Here is a 21,314-nt window from a genome sequence, read left to right as displayed (position 1 = left end):
GTGCCTAGTTAAATGAAGGTTAAATATTTAAAAAAAATCTAGCCTCATTTTGCCACAGTAGGAGAATACAGCTTGAATTTGAAAATGTTGCTAAATGAATGTAATTGCAGGGGTTGATAAAAGGTAAAACATACTCTTCACACTATTTCAAAGCATCCAGGACACACTTCAGATGGCACTTCCATAAAGGGGTTAATTACTCATATGCACAGTGTAAGGCTAATGACAAAGGTCAGGTGTCTGTATGCGTTTGTGGGCTGCTGCAACTCAAACGGGAGATTTGTGAAGCATTGAGAATTGAATCTGGGTACCATGTGTTTTTCTCAGACTGTTTGTTTACACAAACATTAAGACCCCACCACACCCAAACTCTTAAGTATCGACTGTTATGAAATGCTCAAAATAAACCAGGAAAACATCTTTGCACAAAGAGAAGTACAATAAACTTTATCCCCCTTTTTCACCTTTTTTTCAATAGCAGACACAGCACAAACTTAAATACAAAAGCAAAATTGATCTGGCACTGTGAACAGTTGGCATTTGTCGAAACAAAACAAAAACACTGGGGGAAAAAATCATTTAGTTGCGTCAGTCAACGTCTTTCCAAAAAGAGGAGCCTCATTGGCAGTCACATGATCACACAGCAGTAGTAATATTAGTACCAATCGGTGCTTGGTTGAAGTTGTAGTAGCAGTAGCAGGTAAAATAGTCCTAGTAACATTCTCCCAACGTATACACGATGTCCGGGAGAACCATTCCCAAGTCTGATTGTAACCAACCTATAAAGTGCTTTCTCAAAGAAAAAAATATCATCATCATCATCATGTTGATCTTTCACAATAATCAGTATATGAATTAGGATAACAGTATGTATAACAAAGAACAAACGAGAGAAGGAAAAAAAAGGATTGGGGATAAAAAAGTCAGTTCAGGCGTTAGCCTTTCTCCTCTAATCCTCCTCTCCGACGTTTCACTTCTTGAAAGGCGTCAGTCTGCCGATGTTTTGCCAGAAGGTGGTCGCCTTGCGTTTGGGCTCAGCCAGCATGAAGACCTGCTGCTGGGGTACGGTGCTGGGCAGAGACGGGTGCTTCTGACGCAGCAGGAAGTCATAGTAGGGCCGGGTCACCGCTGGGGGAGAGGAGAACAGAGCGGGGTTAGTAATCATGGCATCCAGAATCAAATCTGCTACTAAATGTTTTACATGATAATGTTAAGGCTGTGACGAGAGACTAGGGGTTATACATATCTATAGAGAGACTAGGGGTTATACATATCCATAGAGAAACTAGGGGTTATACATATCTATAGAGAGACTAGGGGTTATACATATCTATAGAGAGACTATGGGTTATACATATCTATAGAGAGACTATGGGTTATACATATCTATAGGGAGACTAGGGGTTATACATATCCATAGAGAGACTAGGGGTTATACATATCCATAGAGAGACTAGGGGTTATACATATCTATAGAGAGACTAGGGGTTATACATATCTACAGAGAGACTAGGGGTTATACATATCTACAGAGAGACTAGGGGTTATACATATCTATAGAGAGACTAGGGGTTATACATATCTATAGAGAGACTAGGGGTTATACATATCCATAGAGAGACTAGGGGTTATACATATCTATAGAGAGACTAGGGGTTATACATATCCATAGAGAGACTAGGGGTTATACATATCTATAGAGAGACTAGGGGTTATACATATCCATAGAGAGACTAGGGGTTATACATATCCATAGAGAGACTAGGGGTTATACATATCTATAGAGAGACTAGGGGTTATACATATCCATAGAGAGACTAGGGATTATACATATCCATAGGGAGGATGGGGGTTATACATATCCATAGAGAGACTAGGGGTTATACATATCCATAGAGAGACTAGGGATTATACATATCCATAGGGAGGATGGGGGTTATACATATCTATAGAGAGACTAGGGGTTATACATATCCATAGAGAGACTAGGGGTTATACATATCCATATGGAGACTAGGGGTTATACATATCCATAGAGAGACTAGGGGTTATACATATCTATAGAGAGACTAGGGGTTATACATATCCATAGAGAGACTAGGGGTTATACATATCTATAGAGAGACTAGGGGTTATACATATCCATAGGGAGGATGGGGGTTATACATATCTATAGAGAGACTAGGGGTTATACATATCCATAGGGAGGATGGGGGTTATACATATCTATAGAGAGACTAGGGATTATGCATATCCATAGAGAGACTAGGGGTTATACATATCCATAGAGAGACTAGGGGTTATAAATATCTATAGAGCGACTAGGGGTTATACATATCCATAGAGAGACTAGGGGTTATACATATCTATAGAGAGACTAGGGGTTATACATATCCATGGGGAGGATGGGGGTTATACATATCTATAGAGAGACTAGGGGTTATACATATCTATAGAGAGACTAGGGGTTATACATATCTATAGAGAGACTAGGGGTTATACATATCTATAGAGAGACTAGGGGTTATACATATCTATAGAGAGACTAGGGGTTATACATATCTATAGAGAGACTAGGGGTTATACATATCTATAGGGAGACTAGGGGTTATACATATCCATAGAGAGACTAGGGGTTATACATATCTATAGGGAGACTAGGGGTTATACATATCCATAGAGAGACTAGGGGTTATACATATCTATAGAGAGACTAGGGGTTATACATATCTATAGAGAGACTAGGGGTTATACATATCCATAGAGAGACTAGGGGTTATACATATCCATAGAGAGACTAGGGGTTATACATATCCATAGAGAGACTAGGGGTTATACATATCCATAGAGAGACTAGGGGTTATACATATCCATAGAGAGACTAGGGGTTATACATATCTATAGAGAGACTAGGGGTTATACATATCTATAGAGCGACTAGGGGTTATACATATCCATAGGGAGGATGGGGGTTATACATATCCATAGAGAGACTAGGGGTTATACATATCTATAGAGAGACTAGGGGTTATACATATCTATAGAGAGACTAGGGGTTATACATATCTATAGAGAGACTAGGGGTTATACATATCCATAGAGAGACTAGGGGTTATACATATCCATAGAGAGACTAGGGGTTATACATATCCATAGAGAGACTAGGATTTATACATATCCATAGGGAGGATGGGGGTTATACATATCTATAGAGAGACTAGGGGTTATACATATCTATAGAGAGACTAGGGGTTATACATATCCATAGAGAGACTAGGGGTTATACATATCTATAGAGAGACTAGGGGTTATACATATCTATAGAGAGACTAGGGGTTATACATATCTATAGAGAGACTATGGGTTATACATATCTATAGAGAGACTAGGGGTTATACATATCTATAGAGAGACTAGGGGTTATACATATCTATAGAGAGACTAGGGGTTATACATATCTATAGAGAGACTAGGGGTTATACATATCCATAGGGAGGATGGGGGTTATACATATCAATAGAGAGACTAGGGGTTATACATATCCATAGGGAGGATGGGGGTTATACATATCCATATGGAGACTAGGGGTTATACATATCCATAGAGAGACTAGGGGTTATACATATCTATAGAGAGACTAGGGGTTATACATATCCATAGAGAGACTAGGGGTTATACATATCTATAGAGAGACTAGGGGTTATACATATCTATAGAGAGACTAGGGGTTATACATATCCATAGAGAGACTAGGGGTTATACATATCTATAGAGAGACTAGGGGTTATACATATCTATAGGGAGACTAGGGGTTATACATATCCATAGAGAGACTAGGGGTTATACATATCTATAGGGAGACTAGGGGTTATACATATCCATAGAGAGACTAGGGGTTATACATATCTATAGAGAGACTAGGGGTTATACATATCTATAGAGAGACTAGGGGTTATACATATCCATAGAGAGACTAGGGGTTATACATATCCATAGAGAGACTAGGGGTTATACATATCCATAGAGAGACTAGGGGTTATACATATCCATAGAGAGACTAGGGGTTATACATATCCATAGAGAGACTAGGGGTTATACATATCTATAGAGAGACTAGGGGTTATACATATCTATAGAGCGACTAGGGGTTATACATATCCATAGGGAGGATGGGGGTTATACATATCCATAGAGAGACTAGGGGTTATACATATCTGTAGAGAGACTAGGGGTTATACATATCTATAGAGAGACTAGGGGTTATACATATCTATAGAGAGACTAGGGGTTATACATATCCATAGAGAGACTAGGGGTTATACATATCCATAGAGAGACTAGGGGTTATACATATCCATAGAGAGACTAGGATTTATACATATCCATAGGGAGGATGGGGGTTATACATATCTATAGAGAGACTAGGGGTTATACATATCTATAGAGAGACTAGGGGTTATACATATCCATAGAGAGACTAGGGGTTATACATATCTATAGAGAGACTAGGGGTTATACATATCTATAGAGAGACTAGGGGTTATACATATCTATAGAGAGACTAGGGGTTATACATATCTATAGAGAGACTAGGGGTTATACATATCTATAGAGAGACTAGGGGTTATACATATCCATAGGGAGGATGGGGGTTATACATATCAATAGAGAGACTAGGGGTTATACATATCCATAGGGAGGATGGGGGTTATACATATCCATATGGAGACTAGGGGTTATACATATCCATAGGGAGGATGGGGGTTATACATATCAATAGAGAGACTAGGGGTTATACATATCCATAGGGAGGATGGGGGTTATACATATCCATATGGAGACTAGGGGTTATACATATCCATAGAGAGACTAGGGGTTATACATATCTATAGAGAGACTAGGGGTTATACATATCCATAGAGAGACTAGGGGTTATACATATCTATAGAGAGACTAGGGGTTATACATATCTATAGAGAGACTAGGGGTTATACATATCCTTAGAGAGACTAGGGGTTATACATATCTATAGAGAGACTAGGGGTTATACATATCCATAGAGAGACTAGGGGTTATACATATCCATAGAGAGACTAGGGATTATACATATCCATAGGGAGGATGGGGGTTATACATATCTATAGAGAGACTAGGGGTTATACATATCCATAGAGAGACTAGGGGTTATACATATCTATAGAGACTAGGGGTTATACATATCTATAGAGAGACTAGGGGTTATACATATCCATAGAGAGACTAGGGGTTATACATATCTATAGAGAGACTAGGGGTTATACATATCCATAGAGAGACTAGGGGTTATACATATCTATAGAGAGACTAGGGGTTATACATATCTATAGAGCGACTAGGGGTTATACATATCCATAGGGAGGATGGGGGTTATACATATCCATAGAGAGACTAGGGGTTATACATATCTATAGAGAGACTAGGGGTTATACATATCTATAGAGAGACTAGGGGTTATACATATCTATAGAGAGACTAGGGGTTATACATATCCATAGAGAGACTAGGGGTTATACATATCCATAGAGAGACTAGGGGTTATACATATCCATAGAGAGACTAGGATTTATACATATCCATAGGGAGGATGGGGGTTATACATATCTATAGAGAGACTAGGGGTTATACATATCTATAGAGAGACTAGGGGTTATACATATCCATAGAGAGACTAGGGGTTATACATATCTATAGAGAGACTAGGGGTTATACATATCTATAGAGAGACTAGGGGTTATACATATCTATAGAGAGACTAGGGGTTATACATATCCATAGAGAGACTAGGGGTTATACATATCTATAGAGAGACTAGGGGTTATACATATCCATAGAGAGACTAGGGGTTATACATATCCATAGAGAGACTAGGGATTATACATATCCATAGGGAGGATGGGGGTTATACATATCTATAGAGAGACTAGGGGTTATACATATCCATAGAGAGACTAGGGGTTATACATATCTATAGAGAGACTAGGGGTTATACATATCTATAGAGAGACTAGGGGTTATACATATCCATAGAGAGACTAGGGGTTATACATATCTATAGAGAGACTAGGGGTTATACATATCCATAGAGAGACTAGGGGTTATACATATCTATAGAGAGACTAGGGGTTATACATATCTATAGAGCGACTAGGGGTTATACATATCCATAGAGAGACTAGGGGTTATACATATCCATAGAGAGACTAGGGGTTATACATATCTATAGAGAGACTAGGGGTTATACATATCTATAGAGAGACTAGGGGTTATACATATCCATAGAGAGACTAGGGGTTATACATATCTATAGAGAGACTAGGGGTTATACATATCTATAGAGAGACTAGGGGTTATACATATCCATAGAGAGACTAGGGGTTATACATATCTATAGAGAGACTAGGGGTTATACATATCTATAGAGAGACTAGGGGTTATACATATCCATAGAGAGACTAGGGGTTACACATATCCATAGGGAGGATGGGGGGGGGGGGGGATTACGACTGCATTTAAATCTAAAGTGGTGTATATGAATATTAAGCACATATGATAAACAACATTTGTATAAATATTGGCAAATGTAATCCTCTTTAAAAAAATACTAAACACGCACAACACGTAATCTGCTACCCATCCAAACAGCCATGGAAATTGAGTTTTCCTGCCATGCACCCATTACCCAGACATACCTTTGGGCTTCCCAGCTGGATGGCTTTTGCAGGCGTTCAGCATGGCCTGTTTCTTCTGGACCTCAGTGATGGAGAATCCTGGAGGAGGAAACCACATAGGCCACAGGTCAATGTGGATATCACAGATTCATTCTGCCAGTGCCACCTATCAATACCAAGCTATTACGAGGGAACAGAATAATAGAAGGCCAGATTGTTGGATGAAAAGTTTCGGTAATATCCGCATGCTCTGTTACAGCCCAGATAAAACCCAGAGACTATGGCTGAGAAGCGAAGGGGGCAGCTCAATGGATTTATAGCTCCTTTTATCTGAGGGATTAACAACATTCTGATCCATTAGCTGTTACATATTACACATACACTTCTCTTCCCTGATTCTCTGACCGGAGCCACTGTCAGAAACGTTTATCACAAACTATTAATACAGCAGTAGTCTGGGGCAGAGAGAGACAGGAGGACACAGCTCATGTTTTACTAAAAGGAAAGGATACACACCCAGTGGCTTTGTATAGCTGACTAAATACTACAGGTAAGCAGTTCATTGCAGTCTCCTAGTATTCTATTAGTGTTTTCTACTCATTCTGTATGTCTGAGTTGCTTTAGCTTAGCAAGCTAAGTAAGAATGGGTCCTTTTTCAAACTGTGGCACGTCAGACAGAGAGACGGATAACTGTTTCACCTGTTTCGAGGTCGTGCTGCACCTGCGTCCTCTCGTCCTGGAAGGCTCGGAGCCAGCGTTGTTTCTGCTCAGGCTTCTTGGCACACAGCAGGTGGACCTCGTCCCCCGCCAGCGAGCGCAGCTTCAGAGCGTTCTTCACCGACACGTTGAAGTCCTTCTCCTTCCCGTCCTCCACATCCACCACCTCCATCAGGTCCATGTCCATACGACCCTTATAGTACAGCATGTCCCTGCGCAGGAGGTCCTGAAAAAACCATAGGGATACGTGAAAATGCTGTTATATATTACTGTTACTAACTCTAATCCTTATAGTACAGCATGGTCCTATAGGGGGGAGAGAACTGCTACTAACCCACTTCATAAAACATCCCTACACTCTATCTAGAACCTAAAATGGTTATTTGGCTGTTCCCATAGGAGAACCTTTGAAGATCCCTTTTTGGTTCCAGGTATAACTTTTGGAGGTTCCATGTAAAAATCTACGCGGAACCCAAACGCGTTCTACCTGGAAACTAACCGTGACCCTAGCTTAATGTCCACATTACGGTTCAATCACAACCGTAGCCTCAACCGTAACCCTCACCAGCTTCATGTCCACATTATAACAATCATTTTAACAGTGCTGCTCGCCTTTTTGCAGTAGACCATCTGGTGGTCGAAGAGGAAGAACATGCGCTGCTGGCTCCTAGCCTGAGGCTGGGAGATCTTCGTCAGCTCTCCAGAGAAGATCAGATCTGAACTCATACTGAGGATGTCTTCTCCCTGAGGATGTTCAAACACACACCAAGCATCTGTTAGAGCCTACAGACAGAGTTTGTTCAGCCAAAAAAAGTTGTGTCCTGGCAACATGTTTCCAGAACAAGTCACTTGGTCAGGAAAACGTCCTGGCCCTAGTCATGGATTCTGTTCCATTACCCTCGATGCACCGTTCCTCACCTCCCAGTCCTCTATGGAGCTCTGCCATTGGGCGATCTTGTCGATGTTCTCCAGGCGCCGCTTCCTCTCGTTGATCAGCCTGGCCACGTTCTTCATGGCGTTCAAGGCAGCCTCCACGTCCTTATAGTCCCTGGGTTGCCCAGAACAGACAAACACATCAGGCCCTCTCGGTCTTACATGATTGTTTTAGTCTATTGATAGACTTGTAATAACTTTCGACATAAAAACGAAACACAACTAATAACCTATCAGTGTCATGCGATTTCTGAAAGAAATTTCAGCGATTTCAGAGAGCGAAATTGGGAGATAAGAAGAAATACGTGCAGCTCCTTGCATGTGTGCACAGTACAAGTGTGTGTGTGTTTACCTATGCTGAGGGTTGGTGTATTTCAGTAGTTCGGCCAGCTTCAGAGGGTAATTACCTATGCTGAGGGTTGGTGTATTTCAGTAGCTCGGCCAGCTTCAGAGGGTAATTACCTATGCTGAGGGTTGGTGTATTTCAGTAGCTCGGCCAGCTGCAGAGGGTACTTGCAGATCTTCTGAACGGGCGTGAGCAGGAAGCCATCCAGCGAGATGTCAATCATCTTCTGCAGCAGACGACAGGCCTCGAAGAAGAACACGTACTTGTTGGTCTTCATCAGTCTGGACAACTGCACACAGGCGTTGGGGTGGTTGTTACAGTACTCCGAGTAGATCTGGAAGTCTGTTTGCTGAGGAGGGTGAGGAGGAGACAGGAAACGTTAACATGGCAGTTTAAAATGGTGGTTTAAAATGCCGAAATTGATGGTTGCTGGAATGTTACATGAATGTTTGGGCTCCAGAGAGGTTGCTTGACTTGAATCCCCAACATAAAGTGTGTATAATAATACAGTAGTTATCTATTAAGCAGATTTTTTTGTTAAAGTGATGGGCTAATTTCTGCACATGCCATGGTCAGTGTAAACCAGTGACTTCACACAAAGCTGGCCAAACAAGATGTAGCTACAAACAAAACATAGTTAAAAGGTTCCAGTCTGCCATGAAGCATTCATCCATATACTGTATACAGGTAAGAGTCTAGCTAAATTTTCCAGATATAAGTTTCAAATTTAGTCAGAAAGTCATTATTTTTGCAAGTTAAAGAATACTACTAGTTAGCTAGCAAACGTTAGCTTGCTGGCTTGTGTATGATCTGTGTAGTAATATTATTTGAATCAGAAATCCATTTGCATTGCTAGTTATAGCCTAATGTTAGCTAGTTAACATTGAACCTAGTCTAGTACAATGTTTGTACTGGTAGTAGCATGAGTTGCGGTTTTGACAGTTCATTGTTTAGCTAGCTATCTACCTAGCTAGCTACATGTCTAAACAAAAGATTCCACTTAGGCTGGATTATTAGATGACCCATCAAATTAGCAGATGTGTCTGGGGGTGATTACGGCCATTGATTGTATTTCATGAACATGTGTACATGTCTAGACAATAGTGACCCATCCACTCAGCTAGATGTGGCTGGGGGGTGGTTATAGCATTTCCTTCACATGACCCATCAATTTAGAGAAGTGTGCCAGGTAAGCGTCATCTAATAACGATCAAATATTTATCAAATATTTTTATCTGGACACTTTCTGTTTTTGATATTGCTACTATGCAAGTACTATCACTGTACCGTTTACACCTTCTGTATCCCGTGCATGTGACAAATACACATTGATATAGCATGTGTTTACCACATGGTCTCACATGTGAATCCATAAAGAGATATGTGGAACTAAGGCTCAAAAGGTGTGAATGATGCTGAATAGGTGTAGGCAAAGAAGAGCTCTCCAGTAGGTGAACCAAAACATTGAAAGGCTATTTACTCAAAAGTGGGGTTACAAGTTTACTCACTTTAAAAGCAGAATTACTTTCCCGTTGTTCCTTGACTGCAGCGTATGATATATCATTTTCTAGCTCTGAGTCTCCAATGTAAAAACAATTTCAAATTTTGCTACATAAGACAGAATTTAGGCGGTTGGTCACAGCTGACAGAAGTCAGGTGTAGAATCCCAGTGGGTCGTGTGCTGTACAATACTCACGTGTTCGAGGAAGCAGGATCCAATCTCGCTGAGGTGCGGCTGCTCCTTGTTGAACCTCTTCTCCAGACCTTTCAGTAACTTCTTCTGGAAGCGGTAGATGTCTTCGATGTTGCCGAATATACACCGCAGTTGCTCCTCTGTGAACATGTCTATCCTCTTACGGCACTGCTTGATGTAACCCTGAGTGAGGAACAGTAGACTCATGGTACCACATGTAGAACAGACTTATACCTGATTTTACATGTTAAGAATTCCCAGAAATAACCAAGTTAAAACTGAAGAATATATTTTGTCTTATTGGACGAAGTTGTATTGTTCAGAAATACAATGTACTGTGTGCTGGTCTGAATAACTGTGCTCCTAACAAGTTATGATGGCACAAAGGCTGGTGTGATTATTTAGAGACACTTGAAGACAAAAGGCAGATTCTTCCGGGAGTTTTTGATGCAAATAGTTTCTAAGTCCTATAATGGCCTGTGTCAAAGGAAAGGGTCTACAGGCAGACAGTGATGTTGTCTGAATGGAACTTTACTGACCTCACAGATGTCTTTGAGGTGTTTGATGTAGTCTCTCTCTGTGCTCATGATCTCATTGATAACGTTAGTCCTCATCTGGTCCTTACACGGCAAGCCTGGTCCCAGGATCAGACCCACCCCTGGCCGGTCCACTTCCCCAGCCCCAGCCTCCTCCAGCTGGGCTAGGTACTCCTCCATGGGCTCATCCTGGTTCACACGCAACTACAGGGACCAAGAAGAAAGGGTCATTGTTATAGAATACCCTCACTAACAGATCAGTTTAGATGCTACAAACATTTCTTATACTGTCTTATTTTTCAGTTAGGCTACCTATGTGGATGGATCAACTGAGAAAATGTACAAACATTCATGTAGCAAGTAAGGACCATAAGAAAGTCAACATAAAGAAAAAGAAAACAATCTTTATCTTTTAAATGAGCTAATGCTTCACAGTTGCCCCAAATTGCCGACAACAGCTCTAGCTGCCCATCTAACCCTGTACTGTAGCAGCAATAATAGATAAGCAAGGTAAAGAGTATTTAATTGATGTTGTCTTCAGTTTCCCAGAGAGATGGAGAGAGAACGAGTGAGAGAAAGAGAGAAGAAGAGAGATGGGAGATATGGAGAGTTAGTTTCTTACCCGAACAAAGCTAGCTGGGAACCAGCCCTCACTGTCCAGGATGCGTCCCCACCACCACTCCTTGTTGGTGGCATCCACTACCTCGATGACGTCCCCAGCCTTGAAGCCAAGCTCCTGGTCGTCCATGGTGACATGGTCCCACAGGGCCTCGGCGTACACACAGCTGCCATCACTGATCAGCTGGGGAGGGGAAAAGGAGAGGGGACAGACAGGGGTCAACACAGGTCAGTATGGGAGGACTTCACAGTGACATAACAAAAAATGTACAACGTTTGTAATACATGGTGAACAAGCTTGAAATACTTTATGAAGGCCCACATTTGTATTCTTGACCAGGGAAAACTAGTTATGGTCTACCTAGGGGCCCTGGAGGTTTCCCTGGTCAGATGGTCCGGAAAAACTCTGTCCGTTCTTCATTCAGAATGGATGACGTTGTAAAACAAGGTGAAGCTGGTCTATAAATAACATCAATAACATCACTGGAAGACAAAGTGGCTGATAGAGAGAGTAGAGACATGCATGATTTACAAGGTAGTGGGTCTGTCCGGTATCACTCAACTGGAACGTGTGACTTTAAGACATGACACAAACAACCTATAGAATACCATTCATCACACAAGGGATGACTTTACATTTACAACACAAGATGTACACAATGTTATTTCAACATAGAGATGATGACTTTGTAACAACAATATTTCTACTCAGTAAGCTACATTTTAGTAACAGACACAACATGATAATATTGCTGCTACAGCCCTAGATAGGCTAAGTGAGACAGGTCCTAAAGCATTGATTGCTCTGTTGAGCCAAGCCACTGGGTCTGAGAGAGGCTTGACAGAGATCAATGTGGAGATAAGAGAGATAGAGAGATAGAGAGGGAGCGAGAGAGAGAGAGAGAGAGAGAAATCGAGAGGGAGAGAGAGAAAAAGAGAGAGTGAGAAAGAGCGAAAGAGAGAGCTCGAGAGGGAGAGAGCGAGAGAGAGAGAGAGATCGAGAGGGAGAATGAGAGAGAGCTAAAAAGCCTGCGTTACTTATAAATGTACTGCAGTGCTCGTATTTCACACTGCCACATACACACACACATTACTGCGTCAACATCATGCTGGCGTCAGAGGGGCATTTGTGTCATTCTTCTATAGTAGCAGTAAGCCTTATCAAAGCCAGAATGGCCCATATGGCAGGAGCCTATCTCCTGTTTCTATAGCATGAGTAAGTACAACACTCTGGAAAGGATGCTTGTCATAATTGTATTATTGATCAAAAAGCCATAACTAACTAACTAACTATAATGTAACTCCTCAAGTGCAGGCTCCTATACTTATGCAAGGCCTTCAGAAGGTCAAGCAGAGGCTAAATGATACTAGAACACAATCTCTGTGTCTATTTCCATGTTGGTTCTATGGGGGCTAGGGTAATCTATGTGTTTCTATTTCTATGTCTATTCTGTTGGTTAGGGTGATCTACTAAGTGTCTATTTCAATGTCTGTCCTGCCATCGATCCATCGTCATGGCGAGGAGGTCTTTGGGCCTGTTGCTAGGCGACACACCCACCATCTCGCCTCTTCTCTCCTCTACTGATCCTGCCATCATTATACAACAAAACACCAGAATATCTCCCTTCACAGAGAGTAGAAACCAGGTTGAAGACATAAATATTGTAGTATTAGCTGTACTGGGACATCAAAATGAGTTTGTATAGAGGGGGAACATAGAGGGAGAATCCAAACATAAAAACACACTGTAATGTGAGTGTATCTCTGCCAGGCGGTGGATGTAAACAGTGCACTTCTCCCTGAGTCTCCTGGTCAGTAGCTCTAGGCCTTGTTACTGCCCCTCACCTGCCCCTCTCATCACACCCCTGCCTCCGTTTCAAACCAGCCTCTCTGTGTCCTGAGCTGCTTCGTCACCCCTCATGGCAACGCTCCAAGCCCCTAATGCTCCACACACACACACACACACACACACACACACACACACACACACACACACACACACACACACACACACACACACACACACACACACACACACACACACAGCTGATCCCCCTCGCTCTGTGCAGCTGAACCCTAGCGAGAGCAGCCGAGCGGTAAACACACACATCTGACCCAACCACATGGATCATCCACATGCTTCCTTCCACTGTATGACGGTTATATACAGTGGAAGTCGGAAGTTAACATACACCTTAGCCAAATACATTTAAACTCAGTTTTTCACAATTCCTGACATTTATTCCAAGTAAAAATTCCCTGTCTGAGGTCAGCTTTTATTTCTTTCATCACATTCCCAGTGGGTCAGAAGTTTACATACACTCAATTAGTATTTGGTAGCATTGCCTTTAAATTGTTTAACTTGGGTCAAACCTTTTGGGTACCCTTCCACAAGCTTCCCACAATAAGTTGGGTGAATTTTGGCCCATTTTTCCTGACAGAGCTGGTGTAACTGAGTCAGGTTTGTAGGCCTCCTTTCTCGCACACGCCTTTTCTGTTCTGCCCACACATTTTCTAGAGGATTGAGGTCAGGGCTTTGTGATGGCCACTCCAATACCTTGACTTTGTTGTCCTTAAGCCATTTTGCCACAACTTTGGAAGTTTGCTCGGGGTCATTGTCAATTTGGAAGACCCATTTGTGACCAAGCTTTAACTCCCTGACTGATGTCTTGAGATGTTGCTTCAATATATCCACATAATTTTCCTCCCTCATGATGCCATCTATTTTGGGAAGTAAACCAGTCCCTCCTGCAGCAAAGCACCCCCACAACATGATGCTGCCACCCCCATGCTTCACGGTTGGGATGCTGTTCTTCGGCTTGCAAGCCTCCCCCTTTTTCCTCCAAACATAACAATGGTCATTATGGCCAAACAGTTCTATTTTTATTTAATCAGACCAGAGTACATTTCAGACTATGGTTTCCAGTTGCAAACCATAGTCTGGCTTTTTTATGGCGGTTTTGGAGCAGTGGCCTCTTCCTTGCTGAGCGGCCTTTCAGCTTATGTCGATATAGGACTTGTTTTACTGTGGATATAGATTTTGTACCTGTTTCCTCCAACATCTTCACAAGGTCCTTTGCTGGTGTTCTGAGACTTATTTTCACTTTTCGCACCAAATTACGTTCATCTCTAGGAGACAGAATGCGTCTCCTTCCTGAGCGGTATGACGGCTGCGTGGTCCCATGGTGTTTATACTTGTCTACATTTGTTTGTAGAGATGAACATGGTACCTTCAGGCATTTGGAAATTGCTCCCAAGGATGAACCAGACTTGTGGAGGTCTACAATTTTATTTCTGAGGTCTTGGCTGATTTATTTTGATTTTCCCATGATGTCATTAAAGAAGCACTGAGTTTGAAGGTAGGTCTTGAAATACATCCACAGGTACACCTCCAAATGACTCAAATGATGTCAATTAGCCTATAAGAAACTTCTAAAGCCATGACATAATTTTCTGGAATTTACCAAACTGTTTAAAGGCACAGTCAACTTAGCATATGTAAACTTCTGACCCACTGGAATTGTGATACAGTGAATTATAAGTGAAATAATCTGTCTGTAAACAATTATTGGAAAAATGACTTGTGTCATGCACAAAGTAGATATCCTAACTGACTTGCCAAAACTTTGTTAACAAGAAATTTGTGGCGTGGTTGAAAAACAAGTTTTAATGACTCTAACCTAAGTGGATGTAAACTTCTGACTTCATCTGTACGTGCTAAACATTGTAACCTACATATATCTCATAGAGATCTCATGTTTAGCACATAACTGGTGCTAAACAGTGGCCTATACAAAACGCATTCTGTAGATTCACACAGGACCATTTATCATTCAAGCAATAACTCACATATTCTCAACGTACAACACCATATTGTTAAGAATACAACAACAGAGGAATGGATTATGTTCAGACACATAAATAACACAAACATACACAAATAATAAACACAAGCGGTTCTTCTTCTCACACATTCACAACACAGGCATAGAAAAACACTGAACTACAGACCAAAAATGTTCAAAATGTACAAGACAGAATATTTGCTACCTTCCACGGTTTGTCAACAACCCCCATGGTGCAAGCTAGTTAACCCGTCCAACACACTCTCTGGGCTAAGCAGCAGCATAGTGGTCCTATACTCTACCCAGTTTAGCTCATCCTTTGCTCGGTTTTACCTGTGGTCTCGTCCTTTTATCCTGGACTCCCATCCACAGCTGTACCCCCAACTCTCCACCAGGGAATCCTCCCTCTCTCCTCCTCCTTCCTCCTCTCTGTCTTCCTTGATTGACGATACGCGGCGTGTGTGTGTGTGTGTGTGTGACGTCGGCGTGTGTGTCTCTCTACTAGAAGGCCAGGAGGAACATGAGCACTACGTTGATGATGACGAGCAGCATCATGATCATGAAAACCACCACCTTCTGAGTCTCTGGGTGGAGGTTGCAGCGCAGCAATGTGTTGAGGTAGCCCAAACGCTGCCGGGCGCGGTGAGCGCCACCACCGCGAGCCATCACGTAGGCCCCGGCAGGGCCCTCACCCCTCCCCCCCTGTCCGTCTCTTTCCTCCTCTTCTTCTCCTCCTTCACTAGCCAGCCGGCCTGTCCTCCGCCTCTCTCTTCCTCTTCTCTCCGCCAGGCTCCCCTCGTTCTGCTTCACTGCGACGCCTTGCTGCCTGTGTCTGAGCACTCCCCTCTTCTCTCTCCCTCCCTGTTTTCCACGTCCTCTCTCTCCCCCTCTCTCTCTCCCTCTTCTCTCTTCCTCTCGCCGTCTTCGCTATTTCTTCGTCTTGTCAGGACGTGAGGTAGAGATAATGCTGCATCTTTCTTAATACAATCCTCATTTCCCCTCCACCTCCTTTAGTTTTTCTTGTCCTCCGTCCTCTTCTGTCGTTCCTCGTCCCGTATCTGGGTTACGTCCACACAGCTATTTGTGCTCCTCTAACATGGCAGCTCTTTTCCCTTTATCTCCCTCTCTCTTTCTCTCTCCCTCCCTCTCTTGCGCTCCCTTTTAAGTGTACTCTGAAGCTAAAATGGTGCTGGGGTCTGCCTGAAGCTACACTAGCACAACCATCCATCCAACTCCCTGGATCGCAGTTTTTTTTCTTTCTTTCTTTTTTTTTACCTTCCTACCGCGAGCAGCCAATCAGGCGGCTGAGTGTGTCTCCGTATCCTGGATACCAGAGTGGATGAGGAGGGCCTTAGCAACCCCAGGGAGGGTGGGGGATGGGGAGAGGGAGGAGGGGAAGGGGGGAGCAGGAGGATGCAGAATAATAGACTGTGTGTGAGGGAAGGGAGGGGGTATGTGGGCTGCGTGTGTGTGTGCGCGTGTGAGTGTGATCTGCCTAGAATTTATTAGCCTCATCAGCTGATGGCTGGCCCGTCACTCACAGACTTAATATGTCTGATTAAAACAGGAGAGAACGGGATTAATGCATCAGATTATTATACAGGATAATCATACTGCTATTTTAGCCAATTAATTAACATACAATCACTGACCTGATGAAATTATTGGATTCTCCAACTCTCTCCCTCCTCCCCCGGTCCCTTTCTCTCTATTCTCTCGCTCTCTCTTTCTCTTCTCTGTCTCTGACCTGGATACCCAGGTGTAGCCAAACAGACCTACAGTATTTACTGCAGCCGCCCGTATCCACTCAACTAAACAGAATATGATGAGCAAGGCCACCTCACTCCGACTCTAATTTACACAGTCTACTACACGGAAGGCCTTTTATTTGTATTTATTTTAGGAACTCAGTCTGGGTCTCAATTTACTGTTGCGAGTTAGAATACTGGAATGCACAAGATGCAATTTCGAAATATGGCTGCGCATCATCAGTTTTTCTCTTGTTATGCCAGTCACTGATAGTCAGTCAATAAGCCCATGTCAGATAAAACATTTTTTTGATTGCTAAATTAGTTTGAGTGATTAGTGCTTTTTGAGGTCAGTTCGGTTTTGATTCGATTATGAAAAAATTCTCATGTTTTTTTATTTTGGTTTTGGTAATTTTTCTAACATGAAATGCAATATGTGGGTTGGTAGTGACTGTCCATTACTGCTGATCACTTATTAACCATCACATTACCCTCATAATACTCAAATATTTCAGGTTGTTGTGTATATTATATTTGTGTTATTTGATGATTTTATTATTTAATTCCAGGTCATCATCTCTATAGAGCTGTTGCCTATGCTGTCTGATAAAATCTTCTCAGTAAATAAGGCATACTTTAGGACGGCTGAATACCAACTATCAATCACTTTGATCATGAATTTTCAGGTAGAGATACCTCGTGAAGCAACAACTGCTCACTATATCCCCTCAAGATAGCGCAATCTTCTGTCTCTTCCGTAGCAGACACAGCCCGGACAAGTAGATGCGCAATGGATTATGGTCATTGTAGTTCATGACCACGTTTTATGCGCTAAACTACGTAGAATATTGGCCATGTTGGAAACTGCAACTCCTTACTAAACGGCACAGTTCAGGCTGGATCTGATTTCTCTCTGGAGAAACTGCAATGTGCGCATTGAGCTCACAGAAGTTTTTAAAATGTAAATAAATTCAAATAATTGAACCTATGTCGGTCAATTAATTGTTTAAAAAACAAAAAATAACCGACATTCAGGTTAATCGCTCAGCACTAGCGGGCAGCTATCTAAACTTGTTATCATGGTCGAATTACCCACTGGGGGGCCCCCATTGATTTTGTTAGTCTATAGGAGGAAGGTGGAATCCTATTACACCGGCTCCAACACTCGTCATATGTGGCAGGGCTTGCAGACGATAACGGATTACAAAGGGAAACCCAGCTGTGAGCTGCCCAGCGATGAAGAACTCCCAAACAAGCTAAATACCTTTTATGTTCGCTGGTAACAATGTGCCTTGCGTGAAAGCCCCTGTTTTTCCCGGATGAATGTGTGATCTCGCCCTCTGAAGCCGATATGAGCAAAACGTTTAAACAGGTTAACAATCACAAAGCGATCAGACCAGGCGGAATACCAGGGAACGTTTCCTAAAGCATGCGCGGACCTGCTGGCAGGTGTCTTCACAGACATTTTCAATCTATCTTTGTCCCAGTCTGCAATCTCAACATGTTTCAAACTGACCAAATGACCAGCATTCACATCTGTAAATATAAAGTGCTTTCAAAGGCTGGTCATGATACACATCAACACCATCATCCCAGACACCCTAGACCCACTCTAATAAGGATACTGCCCCCAACAGATCCACAGGTCCATTTTGGAACGGGTCCAACCTTTTGGACCCGTGAAGACCTGTAATACATACAGGGTCTTAAGAAAGTATTCATACCCCTTGACTTATTCCACATTTTGTTGTGTTACAGCCTGACTTCAAAATTGATTAAATAGACACAATACCCCATAATAACAAAGTGAAAACATGTTTTTAGAAATCTTTGCAAAGGTATTGAAAATGAAATTCTGAAATATCTCATTTACAAAAGTATTCACAACCCTGATTACAGCTGTGAGTCTTTCTGGGTAAGTCTCAAAGGGCTTTCACCACACCAGGATCGTGCAACATCTCAGCCACTCAGGACCATTCACTGTCTTCTTGGTAAGAACATTCAGTGTAGATTTGGCCTTGTGTTTTAGATTATTGTCCTGCTGAAAGGTGAATTCATCTCCCAGTGTCTGGTAGAAAGCAGACAGAACCAGATTTTCCTCTAGGATTTTGCCTGTGCTTAGTTCCATTCCATTTCTTTTTTTATCCTGAAAAACTCCCCAGTTCTTAATGATTGCAAGCATACCCATTACATGATGCAGCCACCACTATGCTTGAAAATATGGAGAGGGGTACTCAGTAACGTGTTGTATTGTATTTTCCCCAAACATAACACTTTTTTATAAAGGACATAAAGTCAATTGCTTTGCCACATTTTTTGCAGTATAGTGCCTTGTGGAAAACAGGATGCATTCTATACAGGCGTCCTTCTTTTCACTGTATCAATTAGGTTGGTATTGTGGAGTAATTACAATGTTGTTGATCCATCCTCACTTTTCTCACAGTCATTAAACTCTGTATAACTGTTTTAAAGTCACCATTGGCCTCATGGTGAAATCCCTGAGTGGTTTCCGTCCTCTACGGCAACTGAGGTAGGAAGAACGTCTGTATCTTTGTAGTGACTGGGTGTATTGATACACCAACCAAAGTGTAATTAATAACTGCACAATGCTCATAGGGATTTATACCCATCTACCAATAGGTGGCCTTCTTTTCAAGGCATTGGAAAACCTCCCTGGTATTTGTTGTTGAATCTGTGTTTGAGATTCACTGCTCGACCAGATAACAGTATGTGTGGTGTACAGAGATGAGGTATTCATTTAACAATCATGGTAAACACCATTATTGCACACAGAGTGAGTCCATGCAACTTATTATTTGACTTGTTAAGGAAATGTTTACTCCTGAACTTATTTAGGCGTGCCATAACAAAGGGGTTGAATACTTATTGACTCAATACATTTCAGCTTTTCATTTATAATTAATTTGTAAAAATGTCTAAAAACAGATTTCCACTTTGACATTATGGGGTATTGTGTAGGCCAGTGAACAAAAAAATCTAAATGTAGCCCATTTAAATGCAGGCTGTAACACAACATTTAAATGCAGGCTGTAACACAACATTTAAATGCAGGCTGTAACACAACATTTAAATGCAGGCTGTAACACAACATTTAAATGCAGGCTGTAACACAACATTTAAATGCAGGCTGTAACAGAACATTTAAATGCAGGCTGTAACACAACATTTAAATGCAGGCTGTAACAGAACATTTGGAAAAAGTCAAGGTGTGTGCATACTTTCCGAAGGCACTGTACACATTACACGCACACTTTTACACTCATCATTTGCTGCTGCTACTCTGTTCTTTATTTGACTCTAATTATTATCTATCCTGATGCCTAGTCACTTTACCCTTTATGTACACACACTATCTACCTCAAATAGCTTGTACCTCTGCATGTTGATCTGATATATAGCGTTATTTTTATGTATTTTACTTTATTCCTCTTGTGTTACTATTTCATTTTTTAAACTCTGCTTTGTTGGGAAGAGCTCGTATGCAAGCATTTCTTCGTAAATTCTGAACTAGTTGTATTCAACGCATGTGTCAAAACAGCTCATTTTACTATCCGCCCCATGGCAAAATGAGTAGAAATGCAGGAAACTTGCTTTCAATCTGAAACATTTTCTCTACACCCCATGGCAAATGTGTATAATTGCACGCAATGAACTGTAAAACATAAAAAATGTCTTGCCACTGTCAAAGAGGGGGTCACTAAAATGTTCAGCTTGTAATGTGTGGAGTAGACCTTCCAACATGATGAGAAATGATTCATTAACGTGCACATTTCACTGGACATTATACTCCCGGACACAGATTCCTTTTAATCCTGGACTATAAAGCTATTTCCATGGAGGTTCTCCATTGACCATACTTTTTAGTCCAGCCCTAGACTTAATCTGTGAGTTGGAAATCGGACCTTATCCTGAGCTGTTCTAGAGATCGTATTTCTATGGTGTCATACATCACAGCCCTGTATGGGTAACCACAGCAACAAGACCCTAACCCAGCATTCCCTGCTCTCTCCTGTGTTTACAGCCCCTCTCTCCTCTCTCTCCTGCCACAGAGGCCATTTTCATCACCGTGCTAAGACTTGGTCCCATTGCTCGTCATACCTTTCTACCTCCATCCATGTTGACTATTGAATGAATGTTTCTAACACATTAT

The 21,314-nt window shown here is 41.9% G+C and overlaps 1 protein-coding gene across 4 annotated transcripts in view; it reads right to left on the bottom strand.

Moving 5' to 3' along the window:
* Nucleotides 1-420: 420 nt before the first annotated feature.
* LOC110535467 (rho guanine nucleotide exchange factor 4) overlaps nt 421-21,314 on the bottom strand; it is a 77,916-nt gene continuing 57,022 nt past the window's right edge. For 3 of the 4 annotated variants that reach the window (XM_036935160.1, XM_036935159.1, XM_036935161.1), the window contains 9 exons: nt 11,555-11,734; nt 10,936-11,136; nt 10,400-10,579; nt 8,820-9,052; nt 8,343-8,472; nt 8,037-8,168; nt 7,407-7,650; nt 6,729-6,806; nt 421-1,128 (listed from right to left, as the gene is read on the bottom strand). In XM_036935160.1, the coding sequence (XP_036791055.1) occupies nt 971-1,128; nt 6,729-6,806; nt 7,407-7,650; nt 8,037-8,168; nt 8,343-8,472; nt 8,820-9,052; nt 10,400-10,579; nt 10,936-11,136; nt 11,555-11,734 (1,536 nt within the window). In that variant the 3' untranslated portion in view covers nt 421-970. Of the gene's footprint in view, nt 1,129-6,728; nt 6,807-7,406; nt 7,651-8,036; nt 8,169-8,342; nt 8,473-8,819; nt 9,053-10,399; nt 10,580-10,935; nt 11,137-11,554; nt 11,735-15,728; nt 16,648-21,314 lie in introns of those variants that run through there. The other variant, XM_036935162.1, reaches the window with a different exon arrangement.

The sequence above is a fragment of the Oncorhynchus mykiss genome, chromosome 11 (assembly GCF_013265735.2).
Source record: "Oncorhynchus mykiss isolate Arlee chromosome 11, USDA_OmykA_1.1, whole genome shotgun sequence".
NCBI classification, from domain to species: Eukaryota; Metazoa; Chordata; class Actinopteri; order Salmoniformes; family Salmonidae; genus Oncorhynchus; species Oncorhynchus mykiss.
This window is presented reverse-complemented; position numbering and strand designations above follow the sequence as displayed.